General features: G+C 43.9%; 1 protein-coding gene across 5 annotated transcripts in view; it reads right to left on the reverse strand.

Moving 5' to 3' along the window:
- The window catches only part of BCAS1 (brain enriched myelin associated protein 1), a 97,652-nt gene that overhangs the window by 57,199 nt on the left and 19,890 nt on the right, over nucleotides 1-20,563 (reverse strand). For all 5 annotated transcript variants that reach the window (XM_077873615.1, XM_077873614.1, XM_077873613.1 and 2 more), the window contains exon 4: nucleotides 5,373-5,944. In XM_077873615.1, the coding sequence (XP_077729741.1) occupies nucleotides 5,373-5,944 (572 nt within the window). The remainder of the gene's footprint in view (nucleotides 1-5,372; nucleotides 5,945-20,563) is intronic.

A 20,563-nucleotide genomic window follows, 5' to 3' on the forward strand; every position in this document is an offset into this window, starting at 1 on the left:
GTTGAAGTGAATTTTTGATAAAGAAAGAGAGATACGGGAGGAGAAAATGTGGGGAAGCAGGAGGCATCTGCACACGTCATATGTGGGCCATTCTGACTGGGTACAGTTAAGGGAATAGTGGAAAATACAGTTGGAAACAGAGGAAAGCCGATAGAGACCCTTGAATGTCTAAGACTAAGAAACCACAGCCTGTAAGCAAGGGCATTGAACTTCTGTTTCGCAAATAATTTCATAACTCCTGCACCTTTTTTTTTCTCTTCAACTCAAATCAGGACTCTTTGTCTTTGTCGATGTAGCTTTCAAGTTAGATTCACCTGCGCTATCTCTGTGACCTTTGGTTGGGGACTTTGGAAGGGAAGAGTAAAAAGATGAAAATGTTGATTAATGGTGGGGGGTGGGGGGAATCATGATTCTAATAATAGCTGAATTTTCTTTTTTTTCTCAAAATTGCCAAGTCTCTGTGCTGAATCCTCTACGTGGCTTATCTCCTTTAATTTTCACAAGTGTGAATACTGTGAAAATGTGCTTGACACTATTGATATCCACATTTTACAGATGAGGAAACCAAGCCTCAGTGGGGGTTAGTCACTCTTCCAAGGTCACACAGCCAGTAGGCGACAGAGGCCGAGTTGAAGTTTTAAGCTACCTGACTCCAAAGCTTTTGTTTTAATTCCCTACTTTACATCATGTAGTTTTCTGGAAATCTTGGTTTTTTTAGTCCATTTCTACTATGAAATAGCAGTGGCAAGGTGGAGTTGCCATCAAGTGAGATGAGGAAGCCTGTGGATGACACAGGTAGGCATGCTGCTGCTTGCTGTTAGGTGTGGGAGAGGAGTTCAGTTTTGTACATGTTGAGGTGGGGTGAACGTTCGAATGGAGATGTTGAAATTCGAGTACACATGTCAAGAGGCAGCTGGATGCTTAAGGCTTGACGTCAGGGGTGGGTCTGGGCTACAGACATGAATTTGGGACTTGTCAGCAGATAGTTATATTTAAACTCTTGGGACTAGAAGAGTCTCTAAGGAAGTAAGTGCAGTCAGAGAAGATGTCTAAGAATTGAAGTGTAGAGGAAAGATCTAGCAAGGGTGGTTAAGGAATCTTGGGTAGGGGTGGGGTGTAGCAAAGTGTAGGACTTGGCAACCAGGGGAGGAAGGGTGTCTGATGTGACCAGCAGGGCCACTGGGATAGGACTGAGACATATAGGGTTTGGTGGCCATGGTAGGGGCCGGGGGACGTAATCACATCGTGGCCACTTTGACAAGAACAGTTTTTGTGTTGGATAAAAGCCTGAATTGAGTGTGTTCAAGAGCGAAAAGGACAGGAGGAAGCAAAAACACTGAGTATTTCTCTTAATATTTGTAGCCTGAATGAATTTGAGGATCCGGGTCACTTATGGCAACTTCCCTTTAAAAAATTACATCTCTTACCAGATTATATGACCTTTGAAGGACTAGATGGGGATTTACCTTTCAAATGCTTTGCCAAGGTTGGTGTTTAAATAACAATTGGAGAATTTAGCTGAACTTTTAAAGAAATGCATATTCTTGTTTAAATCTCCTGAATCTGTGCTTGGTAACATGTTAAGCCCCTCCCCCTACCCCCCAACTCAAAGCCGCTTCTGGAATTACTGGTTGACCGCAGACATGTAGGGTTTGTTGTTGTTGTTGTTTTAACTGATAAAGATCTAATTTTCATTATGTGACTTTTTTTTTTTTTTTGTGCAACGAATCTCTTAAATGTGTATCTTATAGCTCTGGTTCAATTGTTAAAGGGCTAGAAAAATTAGAAGAAGAAAAAAAATCTCATCCCTGCCAACACATTGGTTTGTGTGAATCACAGCTCAGTGAAACCTTTCAGGCATATAATTTATCTTTTCTTTGGCCTATGTAGTAAATGCTTCATTTGTTCATGAATTCTGGCCTTGTTTTAATTATGCTATGCTCTGAATGTAGTTTTATGAGGCACAAAAATAAGATTGTCGTTCTGAAAACACAGAAGATTTGTGTGCTTCTCCCAGAATGAAATGGTGGCATCTTTCTCCCAATTCACAGCTCTGCAGGTTTGCGGTCGGAATTCCAATCCAGGAAGAAGCATGCAGTGAAACTGGGGGAGTAGGGGGGGAAGGTTTGTGTGGTGGGAGGGGAGGGACAGCTGAGCCCAATGCATAATCTACGCTAAGAATTCTGAATCAATACATTGACGGCCGTTTATGCACGATGCAGTACTCCCACCAAGAAAGCCATTGATTGAGAAGTTTTATCCGTGTCACTTTCTGAGGGCTGGATTCTCTCATTACACTCATAGAACAATTGATTTCTCCCCCTTCCCTGCTCAATACAGACTCTGCAGCCAGGGATCAGCTGAGAAACCTCAATAATCAGAAGGCTGTTTTTGTTTAAAACCTTTGCAGATATATGTATTTGAATTATCCACAAGTTCACAGACCAAAGGAGAAATCAATGGCCATCTCCTGGTTTTTCCACGTTTCATATGCATAGAGTGCAGAGTGGGTACTCAATATTCAGATTCTGGTGATATTACCCATAAAAACATGGACATTTGTAGTGTAACATAAATGCGAACTTCATTGGTTTGGAGCGAACTCACTTTTTCCAAAAGGAGGGTAAGTTACAACTTGAGGTCTTCTGAGAGGTCCCTAGAACTTTAAAATATCACCCCGGGCTTGACGGTATCAGATAACCTGCCATGTTCCCAACACAAGACCCCATCTTCTGGATCAAATCTCATTTTGGAACTCATTACACTCAAATTCAGATGCTGGTCCCGAGAGTCTTTAATATAAAAACTGGGTTGATAAAATACAACTCTAAACTTTCCTGTACTTTTCTGAGAATAGGACTGGATTGATCGCACTGGGGTTTTACGGTTAAAAACATTCGAGAGTCAGGTATCAGATGCTAAACTGGTTTTCTTAAATAAGGTGGGGGATTTGGATAAGTCACTAGATACCTGTCCCAAGATGGGCAAAGCTTGATCCTTCATCCTTTTCCCATAAATAACTCCATCCTTTCCTGACTCGGGCAATGGGTTAGCTTTGGATGCCCCAGTGAATGAAACACGTGATGATTCACAAAGTCGTAACCTCAGAATGGCCTTAGGAGCCATGACCAATAATGAGGACTCAAGAGTTTCTGCTCAGAGTCGAGCAGTAAATCGTTTCTCAAATATTCATGAATATTGATGACCAGTTTGTAGCCCCAAGACAAGTAACTTTCCAGCTCTGGGTTTACACATTTGATGGAATGTTCTCTGAGCCAGTGAGGCCAATTCTCTTTGTGTCTGAGCATCCTCTCCAACACTCAGCCTCTCCAAGGAGAGCACTTGGTGTCTTGCATAAGAATTGCAGCGGTTTTGTACCTTTTCTCTTGCAAAGTCCCTGAGGACAGGGCTCTGTCTCAGCCACCACTGTACCCTTGCCTCACCTGTACCTGGCAGTGTCACACTCAGTAAAGATGTGACGCCTGGATGTGTTTGAAGACCTACTTTGAATTATCCAGAAAGGGGATCCCTGGGTGGCTCAGTGGTTTAGTGCCTGCCTTTGGCCCAGGGTGTGATCATGAAGACCTGGGATCGAGTCCCACGTTGGGCTCCCTGCATGGAGCCTGCTTCTCCCTCTGCCTGTGTCTCTGCCTCTTGCTCTCTCTGTGTCTCTCATGAATAAATAAATAAAATCTTAAAAAAAAAAAAAGAATTATCCAGAATGAATAAATAAAAAAAAAGAATTATCCAGAATGAATAAATAAATAAAATATTAAAAAAAAAAAAGAATTATCCAGAAAGCTATTCAGTTGGCTCCTGAACTGGTGCATTTGGGGAAGGGGGCATTTGAAGGACAATTTTTAAAACTTTTGGAAGAAAACTTGAAAATCGGTTCTTGGAATAGAAATATATAGAAAGGGCAAGAACACTGATCATGAGAGCCTGAACACAGGAGCCTGATTATCTTTCCCTAGACGTAACTGTCCAGAATCCTTAACTGGTGCCTAACATTTAAAATATAGTTCTTGGGGTGCCTGGGTGGCTCAGTGGTTGAGCACCTGCCTTCAGCTCAGGGCATGATCCCAGGGTCCTGGGATCGAGTTCCGCATCGGGCTCCTTGCATGGAGCCTGCTTCTCCCTCTGCCTGTGTCTCTGCCTCTCTCTGTGTGTGTCTCTCATGAATAAATAAATAAAATGGTTACCAAAAATTTTTTAAATAGAAGATAGTTCTTGACACCATCCTGGGTGCATTAAAACCACAGACTAACATGTTAATCATTTCTTTTAAGGAGAATAATATATGCACAGCATTTAAAACAGAGCCTGGTATACTGTAAGTGCTCGATAAATGTGTTGTTGGCAACATGGCAATGCAGTTAGTTGTTATTAAGACAAATGCATCGACAGCCATGATGCAGAACCCTGTGATGAAACCCTGAGCCCATCGAGTTTTTTTCCTGGTTCTAACCTCAACTAGAGGTACTGACTGCACTCCCCAATTTTTTTTGACTCCCAAATTTTGAAAAATACTGTTATTTAAACTTCCATTGACAAAACAAAACAAAAAAAACCCCAGTACCTTAAAACACAGTGTATCAACTTTTATTTCCTCCTTCATTCAAGGAGTTCCTTTCTCGACCCCAATACAAACAAACTCTTTCAAGATAAAAAGCAAATGCCTCCTTTTTTTTAAGATCAAAAGAACTTCCCTTTCTTTGTGCAGGAAGAAAAAAAAGGCAGCTGACTCGGGATACCTCCTTAAAAAATACCTAGTTTTTACAAAGATATTACCCCAGCTTGTTGGGAAATAATTAGGACATAAAAGAGTCTGCCCAGAGCTGTAAAAAGCTCTTTATTTAAACCCACACTTTGGTGCAAAAGATAGTTAAAGATCAATCCAGGCTATTAAAAGGAAGAAATGAAATGCATTCCGACAAAAGCCTAGAAACATACTGAAACGGGAAACAACCTACTGAGCCCACGCAGGCTAGTGGAGTCTTTCAGGGACCATTTTTATTCTGCTAATGCCTTTGCCTCCAGACCCCATTGATCATAAATGCAACCTGTCTTCCTCTACCTTTGATAAATGGAAGGACGAATTCATCCGTATGTACCTCACCTCCTCCCTTCTTTTACAGAAAACAGATGTCACAGCTGTTCCTGCTCTTCCAACAGATGTTTCTGCCCCCAGAAACATGGGGGACACTGCAACGTGCCATCTGTTCTAGAGGGGTCGACGGCTCGATACCTTGTCAGGGCCCCTTGGTGACTGCAGAGCCATACATGTGCCATCATCTTACCCCACCAGACCCCCCCCCCCGCCAACCCTGAGCCGGTGTTCACAAAATGGGTGGCTCTTGTGCAGCACTTACCCTCTCTGCAGGGACATCGTCGGACGGCCTGGACAATCCGGAAATTTCCTCGGCCTGGTCTCGACGCTCGCTGCTCTTGGCTTCCTGTTGGCTGTTGACTGGTGCCTTTTCCCGTCCCTTGTCCAGTTTGAAGAGTTTGTCCAAAAAGCTGGAGTCCTTAGGCTTGGAGGGGGCTGCCCCTCCTGACTCAGGTGAGACAGGCGCCGGTCCCCAAGTGGCAGAGGAGCCTTGGTCCCCGGCGGGGCTCTGCCCTGGGGTTTTATCTGGGTCATGGCCCAGTGCAGCTGCCACCGGAAGTGCCATGCTCTCAGTTGGTTCTTTGTTCCCTAGAGCTTTATTGGAGCTGACATCAAGCTTCACTGCTCCAGTGGATGAATCCGTGGCTTGGTCTCCAGTACGTCCTGGTACAGGCCGCGAGAGTGTCAAGAAAAAACGAGATTTAGCAGCTGGTGCCTCGGGTTTGGCCTCTTTCCCAAGATTCTTTCCGTTGGCATCTGCAACAGCGCTTATCTCCATTGTCTTGGGGGAAGAAGTGGCCACATTATCCTCCTTGACACTTATTCCCAAATCGACTGTAAACACAAACATAAACAGCGGTTATTCAACCCGGCGAGGAAATCCAAGGATTGATAATGGACTCCAAACCTTTTATACACAGAGGCCATGAAGCTGGGGCTCTGTCGCTGTCCGGTCCCTCTGCAGAGCAGAACCTGGTTTATCTGGAACTCCTCTGACCCTGCTCTTCTGGGGAGAGAGAGGAATGGGGTGGTGGGGGGGGGGTCAGGGAGGAGGAGAGCCAGTTGGCGGAAAGCGCACACCAGGCACCGTACTAGTGACACTCGTGTTCTTTACCCAGTTGCAGCTTCAGAGGGACCCCGTGAGACGCATTTTGTCATGATTTCATCTGGGAGGCTGTGCAGAGGTTAGGAGCTTGGTCTCTGGAGCTTGGGCCTCGGGACTACCAACTTTTGGGGTCGGCTGATTCTTTGCTATGGGGGTTCCCCATGTGCACTGTAGGGTGGTTAGCAGCATCCTGGGCCTCCACCCCGTAGATGCCAGTACTGCACCCCAGTCGTGACAATCCCAAATGCTTCCGGACATTTGCCATATGTCCCCCAGGGTTGGGTACGGGTGGGGGTGGTTAAAAACCACTCACGTTTGAGAACCACTGAGCTACATTGTCTATTTGAATCTCAGTTTCTTAACCGCTCTGTGCTTCAATTTTCTGGTAAAAGGAGGCAAATGGTAGAAACTATCTCATAATTTTGCAACTAAGATTACATGAGTTAACATGTTTAAAGCAGACAGAATGGTGTGTGATGCATGTTAGCTGCTAGCACTATTCTCAAGGGAGGAAACAGGCCGCCACAGAGGGGGTTCGCCTCCCCCGGGGCCGCCTGGTGGAGCAGCAGGGCCTGGTTTGGGACAGAAACCTGACTCCGAAGTTTGTGCTCTGTCTTTACCAACAGGCCTATGTCAGCACAGGCTCATGGAAGATTTTAAAAGGTAGCACTCAGAGGAGCTCCACTCTGAAGGCTGGAAGAGCAAGCGTCCACGTGGGAAGGCAACCTAGACCTCGGGCTGCCTAGGGTTAGCTGTCCAGGGCCGCGTGGATGCGGGCTCTGCGTCCTCCTCCGGGGACTGAGCACCGCTTCCAGGGTCCAGCTGTCTCTGCCTTGACCTCTGCGTGGGTCTCACTGAACTGCTTTCTTTCCGAGGTGCCTTTTATAAAGCAGTGCAATGTTCAGGAAGGAAGCTAGACTTTCGGGACCAAAGTTAAAGATCAGGATTCTCTGCTGATAAACTGTGTGACCTTGGACAAGTCACAAAAAAATCTTTGAACTTCCTCGCCCGTAAAGTGGGAACGCTAATAGCTCCCTTGCAGCTTTGCTGTGATGTTTAAGGGAGAAAACAGATGCAAAGACTCTCATGCGCTGCCTTTTCTGTAGTAGCTGCTTAATAGTTGCTGGACGCTGTGATTATTTTTCGGACTCCCCACACCTTTGCCAGCGTGGTGTTTTGTTTTATACATTGGTAGCCGGGCACATTTATTTATTTATTTATTTATTTATTTATTTTATATTTTTTTATTTTTTTTATTTGTTTAAATATTTTTTTTATTTATTTGAGGGAGAGAGAATAAGAGGTGGGGAGCAGGAGAGGGAGAGGGAGAAGCAGACCCCCCCTGAGCAGGGAGCCCAATGCAGGGCTCGATCCCAGGACCCCGGGATCATGGCCTGAGCTGAAGGCAGACTTTTAACCAACTGAGCCCCCCAGGTGCCCTGTAGCCAGTCCTTAAAAAATACATTTGCAGGAAGGCAGAAAGAAGGACAAAAAGAGAAAGAGGAAAATCTTTTGTTCTGCTCATATTGCTTGTTAATATGTGTGACAAACACACACACACACACACACACTTTTATTAGCAATTGTTTTTGCCAAACTGTGGTATCTCCCAGTGTCTAGTGTCAGGGGCAAAGAGAAAGGAGAGAGAGAAGGGGAGAGCCGGATCCCTAAGTGGCATGGTCATCTCTGAGGAGCACAGGAGAGACAGCACAGAGGCCAATGACAAGCACTCGGGGCTCCTCACAATCTCAGATCTTAAAGAAGTCACCCTGCAGCACCGGGTACGCCCTCTAGCTCCTCTTCACCCTTTCCCCCTGTGCTCTAGGAATTCATAATCGTGGCAAACATTGTACAGAGGGAGAGAAGGTGGGAGGGAGAGTGGGACTAAGGAAGTGATAGATGGATGTGTCAGGGTGCCAAGTAAGCCAGTCAGGCAGCTGAAGCATCACAGTGAATATAAATGAATCGTGGGGACCGTCCAAGCCAGGAGAAGAGGAAACAGTTGACAAAAAGGCAGAGACTGAGATTGAAAACAAGGAAGGGCTTTGCAAAATGCCGAGAGCATCAGCCAATCTCTTTCCCTTTCTCCGCTCTTCCTTGCTCTCCAGCCGGGAACCGAAAGAGCTAGTGGTTAAGAGTGTTACACTCAGAAAGTCTTTGGAAGAACAAAACAAAACAAAACAAAACAAAAACCTTCCCAACGACAGACTTTTTAAAAAGGTAAAAAAGGCACATATCGTAATATGAGTTTCAGGCGTATGACATCATAATAATTCAATATTGGTCTACACTACGAAGTGATCACCACGGTAAGTCTGGCCACCATCTGTCACCATGCGATTGGGCCCCTCCACCCAATTCACCCACCCCCCAGCCTCTTGACCTCTCTGATACTCCAATAACCACCACTCCGTTCTCTGTATCTACACGTCTTGTTTTGTTTGTTCATTTTTTTTTGTTTTTTACGTTCTGCGTATATGTGAAATCGTATGGCATTTGTCTCTCTCTGTCTGGCTTATTTCACTCAGCATGATGTCTTCGACGTCCAGTTACATTTTTGCAAATGGCAAGATTTTCTTCTTTTTTATGGCCAAGTAGTAGTCCACATATACACATGACCACCGCGTCTTTACCCATTCATCTATTTTTTAAAATTTAAATTCAATTTGCCAACACACAGTATAACACCCAGTGCTCATTCCATCAAGTGCCCTCCTCAAGCACCCGTCACCCAGCTACCCATTCATCTATTGATGGATTGATAGACTCTTAGGTTGTTTCCATATCTTAGCTGTTGTAAACAATGTCGCAGTGAACACAGGGGTGCAGATATCTTTCTGAATTAGTGTTTTCCTTTCCCTTGGATAGATACCCAGAAGTGGAGTTGCTGGATCACATGGTAGTTCTATTTTTAATTTTTCGAGGAAACACTATTCTGTTTTCCATGGTGCCTACACCAATGTACATTCCCCCCAACAGTGTACAAGATTTCCCCCTTTTCCATATTTTCACCAACATTTGTTATTTCTTGGTTTTTTTTTTTTTTTTTTTTTTTTATAGTAGCAGCCATTCTGACAGGTGGGAAGTGATATCTTGGTGTAGTTTTTATTTGTATTGTCCTAATAATCAGTGTTGTTGAACACTTTTTCATGTATCTCTTGGCCAATCTGTATGTCTTCCTTGGAAAATGTCTATTTAGATTCTCTGCCCATTTTTAAATCAGATTTTTTTTTTTTGCTGTTGAATTCTTTATACATTTTAGGTGTTAACTTCTTATTCAATAAATGATTTACAAATATTTTCTCCTATTCAGTGGGTTGGTTTTTCATTTTTTCATTGTGTTGATGGCTTCCTTTGCTGTGCAGAAGCTTTTTAATTTGATGCAGTCCCTGGATAGACTTTTTAAAAAATGCCAATATAGTGCTTTATTAAAGGATAGATTTCTTTCATCCAAGTAGCTAGAGTAGTCCTCAATGCATTTAGAAATTATAGCAGATGCAAACCATAGCTCTTGATATTAAAGAATGGGGAAAGTATTTTTAAAAGATTTTATTTTATTTATTCATGAGAGACGAAGAGACACAGAGAGGGGGCAGAGACATAGGCAGAGGGAGAAGCAGGCTCCCTGCGGGGAGTCTAATGTGGGACTCGATCCCCGTACCCAGAGATCACTACCTGAGCCAAAGGCAGATGCTCAACCACTGAGCCACCCTAGTACCCCAGGAAAGTATTTTTAACTGGTAAGAACTAGGACTTCCTAGATGGGACATCCCATGATAATGAAGGTCTGCCCCCCAAACTTGGGTGAGTGCATACCCAAGTCCATCACCCAGGTCTTCCCTTTTCCTTTCTAAAATGCTTACCTCCTAGCTGGGCACATGATCTAAGCTAGACTAATCCTGTGGCTTTTGCTGAACCTACTAGAACGGAGTTACACTCTTTATACTTGGGTTGGCAAACCAGTAGGGGGACATCTGTAAGTGGGGGGCTTGATCATCACATTCACAAGTGCTTGTCTGAGAACAAGCTCAGATGAAAGCAGAGCCAAAAGACTCAGGGAGCAAATGCCCAGTGATAGTATATAAATACCTGGATCCAGCTGTGCCTGAAGTTGAAATTTACCATTACGTGGCCATCAGACCTGTTTTTGTTTCTTCACTTACGCCAGTTTAAATTAAGTACATGCTCAGTGACTTGGAGAGAATTTCACAGAATTCTCTCTCTACCCATTTTACTTGTCAAGTAATAGCAAACAATCCTCTTCTTGGGAAGTTGTCTCCAGGCTTTTCAAGTCTGTCTGGGAGGCAGTCAGTATGGGAGGAAGGAAGGAGTGTAAAGGGAATGAAACTGGAGGAAGTAAGTCACAAAGAGCTGAATAGAAAAGCCATCAACCCTTTGTTTTCTCAAGAAAGTGAAGAAAAAAATCCACTTCAGGAAAGAGACTACAACCTTTTGAGATCTTTAGTAATTTCATTTCTAGAAATGAAATATGTCCTAAAACATTGACTTAAATGAACATGTGCATGCGCGCGCACACACACACTCACACACACAATCTGTAAATGAATAAATAGGAAGAAAACCCATCAGAGTTGCAAATTTTACACTCCTGCAAAGAGGAATGTCCTTTACATGTCTTTCTCACATTATTATGGAAAGAATTAAAAAGTTCCTTCAGGCTGATGGGAACTAAGCTTTTAATTCCCATGAAAAAATCTTGCGAAGCTCATCTTGAATCTGGTTTCAATAAAAAAAGTTTTCTCGTAAAGCAGACAAACAGATGACATACCAAAGAGACTTTACTTTCCATGAAAAAAAAATGTGTAAGAGTTTAAGGGAGATAAAAAAAGAAGCAAGTAAGAAAGCATATGGCAGCTCTCAAATACCTAGAAGAGGTGGAAATTTTGATCTTAATGAAGAAAATTTTGTTGTATTATGTGTGTGGCTTTTTCAAAGAAAGTCATCTCAGGCAGACATGTGATTGAGAACTTATTTCCAGTGGCGTTTTGGGGGTCATCATTAGGGAAAATTGAGGTTCTGAGAATTAAAGTCACCTTTCAAATTCATCCTGCTCTTAAGTGGTGGAGTCAGGATTTGAACTCACATCTGCCTGATTGCAAAGCTTAAACCCCTGACATGCTGTAGTTGAAACAAGAACAGAGGGCAGCCCAGGTGGCTCAGTGGTTTAGCGCCGCCTTCAGCCCAGGGCGTGATCCTGGAGACCCAGAGTTGAGTCCCATGTTGGGCTCCCTGCATGGAGCCTGCTTCTCCCTCTGCCTGTGTCTCTGCCTCTCTCTCTCTCATGAATGAATAAATAAAATCTTTAAAAAAAAAAAAACAAAAGTCCCACATCAGGCTCCTGCAGGGAGCCTGCTTCAAAAAAAAAAAGAAAAAGAAAAGAAAAAAAAAAAGAAAAAGAAAGAAAGAAACAAGAACAGAAGAGAGGGAGGGAACAAAGCAGAGAAAGTTTGGTTCACGGAATTAGTGGGTGTTCAAGAATCAGTGTTGTCTCACATCTGGAAAACACTGGTGTGTGATTTTGTCTTGTTTTGTTCTAAATACAAATTCGATTCTGTCATTTTTCTACATAAAATCATCAGAAAAAGGCCTCACCCCAATTAAAATCAAGCGCAAACTCTACCATGGACAACCCCTGCTAGACTTTCACTCAGCTCAGCTCATGTTCCTCCTCACAACACACCAACTGCGTTCCCACCCGAAGCCCTCTGCACTAATTGTTCTTTCCACCCCCAGGTGGAAAATGCTTCCCCTCCCATCTTCCCATGGCTACCTGGTTATCATTCAGGCCTCAGGTCAGGTCTTCCTTGACCACCCTCTTAAAGTCACCCTCCACTCACCGCCATTCCCTCTTTGGGTTCTGCAGAGTATTCCTTGGTCTCTGAAATGATTTCATTAATCCATCCTTTATGTGCTTCTTCCCCACTAGAAATTAAGCCCAAATAGATAGAGGCCTGGTCTGACTTGATTATAGCCGTGTCCCTAGTGCCTCCGGCAGTGCTTGGCCCATAGCAAGAGTGGGTCAGGGAACAGGAAAGGCCACAGCACAGGGCCCAGGGCGTAGCAAGCAGTCAGGGAACGTCACTATAGCAATGGCAAGAGTAGCTACCCTTGTAATAACCAGTGGTGGCGGAGGTGGAGTTCTCTCCTAAGAATCCATATCCAAATCCTCCTACTGCTTGGGGTTAAAGAAGGAAGCAGAAACCACCACCATGATTTCATTTACACACAAAGTGTCCACTTACGAGAGTTATTTCCCACTCCAACATCCCTTCTGCTGCAACACCGCCCTGTGTGTCAGCATCCCCATCAGTCAGGAGAAAGGAGGGTAAGGTGGAAATATAAAGCACACAAATTGCTAAGGGAAATTGCCCACCTGACAGAAGAAGTGGGAGTTTGCTGAGTCATTGGAAAGTACTGCTCAGATCACACACGTGGCTCTCGTTGGGTGAGAATCTGGCCGAGTTCAAAGAGTTCACCGAAGAAGACAGGAAGGTAGAAGGGAAACTAGATGATGACCCACTAAACTCTTCAAAAGAGAATTATATTTGAATATCAAAGGATTACGGTAGGCCCTTGGGAAAACTGATGATGAAGACCTCAAAAAATTTTGCAAAAATGACCTTTTTGCGGTCTTACTTTGAGTCACATGACACATCAAACAACTGTGGCTTTCTGTGTCGTGCAAATGCATTTGTTGTTTTATAGGTCTTGAAATAAGGATTCATGTGGCAGATACTTAGAGCTTGGAAGAGGATGTTAGATTTGAAAATTTCATGGAATGATCAGATTTCATGCTTTTCATCTCAATAGGGAAAAGCCATGAATTTCGCCAAGAAATTCCAGCATAAATAAAAGAAAGGAATGAGTGAGGGGGGGCATCTTAGAGCGGAAGGTTCTTGACTATCAGCTTGATAGAACGTGTCTGAACATCTAGTGATTGAAATGCTGGGTTTTAATGTTGGGTTCCAACGTGATGGGGCAAAAGGTAACTCTTCACCCTGTGATCTCGCAAAAGTCAGCAGGGATTTGCCCATCACTGTGGGGCGAGACTGTACTAATGAAACTCATCATTTCCGTTTTCCTTTCTGCTCACAGATTTCCTATCACTTGTGTGCCGCAGAAGTCTGGGACATACAAAGGTAATTCCAGGGCTAGACTACCTTTGCTCCAATGGGAGCCTATATTGTCACTCAAAGACATATTCAGTGTCTGATTTTGTTTTTTTTTCCCCTCAATATAATAATAATACACATTCAACAGGTGTTTACTACCCGAAACAACTGATCTCTTAACTTTTTTCTCTTTCTGTCTCGCCCCTCCACCCTCGTGGCAACCTAACTAGCATCTGCAGCCCAGCATGGCTTGCCAAGCTTTGTACATACTCACACAAATATGCATAAGTATTGTAGATATACATACACAGGGGTTGTGTCTGTTCTTGGTTTTTATAAAAACTGGATCAGGTTAGACATAGTTTTTGATTGCTCTTATATATACCATTGTTATGGATTGAATGTTCGTGTCCCTTCATACGTGGAAATCCTAACCCTTGCTCTGGTGGTGTTAGGAGGTAGGGTCTTGGGGAGGAGATCAGGTCATGAGTTTGGAGCCCTCAGGAACGGAATGAGTGCCCTTATAACAGGCCCCAGGGAGTGCTCTTGCCCCTTCCACTGCTTGAGGACATAGTAGAAAGGTGGCCATCTAAGAACCAGAAGAAGATTTTGCTAGACAACAAATCTGCCAGTGCCTTGATCTTGGACTTCCTAACCTGCAGAACTGTGAGACATTAATAGTTGGTGTGTAAGCCCCCCAGGTCTGAATTGACAACTATAGTGATTCCTCTTAGTCAATATGTCCAAATCTATCTTTTTTTTTTTTTTTTTTTTTTTTAAGTAGGCTCCATGCTGGGCGTGGAGTTTGAACTCGACCCTGAGATCAAGACCTAAGCTGAGATCCAACCAAGAGTCACATGCTTAACCAAGTGAGCCATCTAGTCACCCTTATATTATTTTTTAAATAACTGCATAATATTCCTTAATATGCATATACTAAAAGATATTTAAGTCATCGCCCAATCAATGAATATTCTGGAAGTTTCCAAGTAATTGTTTCCATTTCTATTACAAACGATGCTGGGATTAACTTCTATGTTCAAAAATCCTAAGTTAGTGCTTTATTTCTATAGAATACAGGCACAGATGTAGAACTGTTATACCCAGATCAATGTGCATTTAGTTTTTAAAAATAGACAGTCAGGGATCCCGGGTGGCGCAGCGGTTTAGCGCCTGCCTTTAGCCCGGGGCGCGATCCTAGAGACCCGGGATTGAATCCCATGTCGGGCTCCCGGTGCATGGAGCCTGCTTCTCCTTCCGCCTATGTCTCTGCCTCTCTCTCTCTCTCTCTGTGTGACTATCATAAATAAATAAAATTAAAAAAAATTCATTATAGTTTCATATTTCTCCTGTTTCTTAATATCTTTAAAAAAAAATAGTCATATTTTTTTTTCCTCAGAAAGGGCTCTAGTGATTCACATTTTCAGCAGTAATGTGATAGAGTGTCTTTCTTCCATCACCAAGGGTGGCAGGGATGTGAAGTAGCAAGAACATTGATCAGATATACAACATAAAGCACATCTTAAATGGTAGAAAACGTACCAGGGAAGGTCATGTGTTATTCTATCAGTGCCCTCCAAGGATAAGAACGCCAAGGGCAAGCCTTGGACGTGGAGGGTGGGGTAGGTGGAATTCATGCCACATAGAACACTGCTGAAGAGTGACAATTATTAGCTTGAGACTCTGGAGACTAAGAATAGCCAGCCAGAAACACTAGGAGACAAGAGGCTCAGGGGAGAAGGATGGGGAAAAGCAGCCAAATCAAGAAGACATATTCTCCAGGGTAGACATATAAATGATCAGTGAGCAGTGAAAAGATGCCCAACATCATCAGTCATTAGGAAAAGGCAACCAAAACCAAAATGGTACCACTTCACATCCACTAGGATGGCCGTAATCAGAAAGACGGATCACAACCAGTGTTGGCGAGCATGTGGCACCATTAGAACCCTCCTATGTTGCCGGCGGGAATGTAAAATAGTGCAGCTGCTTTGGAAAGCAGTTTGGTAGTTCCTCCAGAAGTCAAACACAGAGTTACTGTATGACCCAGTCATCCCACTCCTAGGCACACAAGCGAAGGATGAGAACGTATGTCCACCCAAGAATTTGTACACAAATGTTCACAGCAGCGCTATTCACAATAGCTGAAAAAGTGGAAGCAGCCCGAACATTGATCAATCAACGGATGAATGGCTACACAAGATGTAGGCTATCCAGACAGGGGAGTCGTATTTAGCCACGTACAAGAATGAAGCACGGATACATGCTACAACGCAAGTGAACCCGAAAACATGACGCTGAGAGAATCCAGATAGAAAATACCACATATTGTATGATTCTCATTACATGAATGTCCAGAAGAGGCAAAACTCTTTCCATAGAGACAGAAAGCAGATGAGTGGCTGCCAGGGGCTGGGGGTGGAGGCAAGGGGCTACAGGGATGGACAACTAATGGGTCTGGAATCCTTGGTTGGGCTGATGAAAATGTTCTGGAACTAGATAGCGGGGATGGTAGTGCTACCTTGTAAATCGACTCAAAAGCATGAGTTGCATACTTTAAAAGGATGAATTTTATGGCATGTGAATTATATCTCAATTTGGAAAAAGAAGACATTGTATAAACAAACATCAAAACAGAGGGGAGCTGGGTGGAGAAAGGAGCACCAAACGTGAGCACACAGTTCAGAGGAAGGACACACGGCTGGCTTTTAAGCATCTGAAAGGATGCTCAACTTCATAAATAGTTAAATACGAGCAAAATTAGGAGACATAGCTTTGCACCCATCAAACTAGTGAAAAAAATCACCTAACAGGGAGGGAATATGAGAAAGAACAGCCGCACATATCGCCCGTGGCTGTGTATCTTGGTGTCTCTTCGGAGGGTAACTTAGTAACACATATCGATATTTAAAAATTCACAAACTCTGTGAACTCCATATTCTACTTGTAGAATATTACCCTATAAATATAATTGCATCGAGGCATGAAGACATCGGGAACAGATACACACGACTTGCCGGGCCACTTTCACCCTGACAAAAGACTAGAGACAACCTAACCGCTTACCAAGAGGTTAAGTAAATTATCCCATGCCCAGAGAGCGAAATCCTCCACACACACTAACATTCTCCAAGACACGTAGTAAGTGAAAAAAGCCACGTCCAACTGCACGGAGGGAATGTTCCCATTCATTTTTAAAAAGTGATGTTGAGAGATAGAGCAGCAGATTTTTATTAATTAATTAATTAATTTATTTATTTATTTATTTATAGATTTATTTATTTATGATGAGAGAGAGAGAGAGAGGCAGAGACACAGGAGGAGAGAGAAGCAGGCTCCATGCAGGGAGCCCGACATGGGACTGGATCCCGGGACTCCAGTGTTGCGCCCTGGGCCAAAGGCAGGCGCTAAACCGCTGAGCCACCCAGAGATCCCCTATTTTTATTTATTTATTATTAAAGATCTTATTTATTTATTTGACAGAGAGAGAGAGAGAGAGCACAAGCTGGGGAAGCGGCAGGCAGAGGCAGAAGGAGAGAGAGAAGCAGACTCCCTGCTGAGCATGGGGCCCGACATGGGACTTGATCCCAAGACCCTGAGATCATGACCTGAGCTGAAGGCAGGTGCTTAAGCAACGGAGTCACCCAGGTGTCCGAGCAGCAGATTTTAATATATGCTCAGTTGGAACACCTGTGAGCATAAGAAACAGTACAAAGTGCTCACCTGTAGCGAAGGAAATGTGGGGACGAGGCAGGAAGCGGATAGACCCGCGGGATGGGGGATGTGTCTCCTGTCTTCCCTTATGATGTATACTGTTGGGAAGGTTTATATGTATACATACTAAGGCCTCCCCATCCCATGTCACTTAAACATGTACAAATAATGAACAGAAAAAACCAGGGAAAAGGAGAGGCCTAGAATGGGGTTTTAAGGCCAACTGCGGAACATTGGGCCTATTTCCGCTTGGCCTGGGGCTGGCCCAGCAGCGACGTGGGCTCCATAACCAACGAGCCTGTGGCTGTGACCGAGGGCTCCCAGGCCACCTGGGTCCTGCATCCTGGAGCAAGTGGCATGACCTCGGGGGCAGCTCCGTATTCCAGAGTCTGACCTACTCAGCAAACTCAGAAACCAACTTTTTAAGTCCCCTGGAGTTGATGTACCCACTCAGAGGTCATTTTAAAAAGGGCTCATGAGGGTCGCATGGGTGGCTCAGTTGGTTAAGTGGCTGCCTTCGGCTCAGGTCATGATCCCAGGGTCCTGGGATGGGGCCCCGCATAGGGCTCCCTGCTGGATGGGCAGCCTGCTTCTCCCTCTCCACTGCTTGTGCTCTCTCACATGTGCACGCGCTCTCGCAAATAAATAAATAAGATCTTTTTATTTTTTAAAAGATCTTATTTATTTATTCATGAGAGGCTCAGAGAGAGAGACAGGCAGAGGGAGAAGCAGGCTCCATGCAGGGAGCCTGTGCGGGACTCGATCCCGGGACCCCGGGGTCACGACCCGAGCTGAAGGCAGATGCTCAACTGCTGAGCTACCCAGGAGCTACCCAGGTACCCAAATAAAAATTTGTTTAAAATAAGTAAATAAAAAGGACTCGTGGATGAAGCACATAGGCGGCTTCAAAGGGGACACAGACAGTGACGCCTTCCTGCCTTTGGGGTCCCTCCCTGGTGGCAACAAACACAGAAGCACGTTATCAAGGGCAAGAGGCCTGGTGGGTCCAGAAGCCAAGCAAGCACATTTAGAATTAGCTATAGGATTTAAATGTTTAGCTGCTTCAAGCCAGGATAACCTAATGGTGATGATGAATGATATTTTTTTTAAGTTACTTTTGGGGACACCCAGGTGGCTCGGTGGTTGAGCATCTGCCTTTGGCTCGGGTCATGATCTCAGGGTCCTGGGATCGAGTCCCACATCGGGCTCCCCACAGGGAGCCTGCTTCTCCCTCCGCCTATGTCTCTGCCTCTCTCTGTGTGTCTCTCATGACTAAATAAAATCTTTTTTTTTATTTTTTAAGTTATTTTTGTTGAGTGATGAAAAGTAGGGAGAGAAACTTCACATGATCAGAAGTTGCCAACTAATGAGATCTGCGGATACGGCCAGCACGGTGTTCATCCAGCAGAATGTTTAGAGTTTTTTGAATTGGGAAATTTCATTTGAAAATCCTAAAATAAGGCTTTTCCTGAAATATCTTATTATCTGCAGGGAAGCCACGCTTGGAGCTGAGTCGAGGTGTCTAGGCAAGGGGCAGCGTTGGATTCCTGACACCTCCATATCTCCCGGGGCCCCACGCTGGGTCCCTGACGCGAAGGTCCTCATGCCTGAGGGAGTGTCATAAGCTCCTGGAGGGCAGTGAGAACGGGCGGCAGGACCCCACCACCAGCATTTCTGACTTAGGAGGTGTGGGCTGGTGCCCTAGAATCTGCTGGTCTGACCAGTTCGAGGTGATAGATGCTGCTGGCCTGGGCACCACTCTGAGAATCAGTTATACCAATTATGGGGCGGGGGTCATGGCTGAATGAATGATAGCCTATCCACACCTTAAAATATTTTGTAGCTGTCAAAAAACAATGACTGATTATACATCACAGTTTTGAACCCACAAATGGAGCCAGACTGCTTCTATTTCTCGTCTCTTGTGCTCAGAAACATTTGGTCTTTGAGGTCTGCTCTGCACATAGCAGACCTCACCCACTAATATGCTGCTTTAAATAGTTAAACTTCCAGAAATTTTTAGTTTAGGGCATGACTATGGTCCTGAAACCACATCCATGTCTCTGTGTTCAGAGCAGGGTGCACCGTCCGGGCTTCTCAGTCCAGAGAGGCAAAGAACAAGTTAGGTGTTACTCAGCAGCAGCTGCATGGAAGTTAATGAAATCAGACTTAATGAACCCTGGAACAGAAAGCTGCGCCCAGGGTGTCAGCCATGGTGGGGACAAAAAAGTCTTGGAAGAATCTAAAACAGAAATGCCAATGTTTTATTTCTGAAAAATGTGAGTAAGGAATTTCCTATTTGAGTGCATTCCAAATGGTTTCCAACCATGGCTGAACGTTAGCAGCTTTAAAAACACTTATGGCCAGGGAAACTTGAAAAAAAAAAAAGATTTGTGCCTGGGCCCTACCCCCAGATTTTCTGATTTTCTTAATTCTGGTCATGAGATTTGAAAGAAATCCTCCTGGTGATTCTAATGTGGATTAAAAATTAGGCACCACGATTTTCAGGAATCTACTTCTTTACGATGGCCATCATTTATCGTTTTAGGCACCAAGTGAAGGGATTCGCAAGTTTTTTCCAAGGGATTTGCAAGATAATTTGCAATTATCTTATTTTCTCTTCCTAACACCCTGAGGTGGAGAAGGGAAGTTTGTGTTTAAGCTCACACAGCTGCAAAGAGGCGGAAAGAGGCCACAGATTCAAGTGGTTTGTCTAGAAGCACTTGCTCCAGCCATACAAGGTACAGCCTCCTCTGGAAGAAATGATCTAAAATGCAAAGGATAAAAAATATGCCCAAGAATATTCACTGCTGCGTTGTTCGTTGTTCGGAGTGGAGAGAAAGAAAAAAAAAAAAAGAATGCCCACCCACCATGGGGGGCGGGGGTCATGGCTGAATGATAGCAAGTCCACACCTTAAAATATTTTGTAGCTGTCAAAAGACAATGAATTAAAGACCATACCAGGTGAATTAGAGGGATCTGTACATGTTCAGGTAGCCCAGGGATTTGTCCTAGGCTGGGCTGGGTGGACATTTGGGGACTCCCATTACACTGGGCCCGAATGTCACTATTGGCAAATGCTTCTATTCTCATGATGTTACCGCACAGGCAGGGACACTTAGCTCAGCTATGTATTTTCAGTCTCATAAAATGATTCCACTTATTTTTGTTATTTATTTATTTATTTATTTATTTATTTATTTATTTATTTATTTATTTATATTTTTTATTTTTGTTTTCTAAGCAAAATTAGGCAATTCTTCTTTTGAGGAACAATTGACAAGGGACAAAAAGGAAAGGTGTTAATATTTTGAAACTTCTTATCCAGGTAAAACAGAGACAGCCTCTGGCTTCTGAAAAATGACGTGTTCTGGTGGATAAATCATGCATTAGTCCTTGCCTTCCAGTAGCAGTGAGGACTGAACAGTTTTGGGTTTTTTTTTTTTTTCCTAAGATTTTTAAAATTTATTTATTCATGAGAGACACACAGAGAGAGGCAGA

This window comes from Canis aureus, chromosome 26 (assembly GCF_053574225.1).
Source record: "Canis aureus isolate CA01 chromosome 26, VMU_Caureus_v.1.0, whole genome shotgun sequence".
In the NCBI taxonomy this organism is placed as follows: Eukaryota; Metazoa; Chordata; class Mammalia; order Carnivora; family Canidae; genus Canis; species Canis aureus.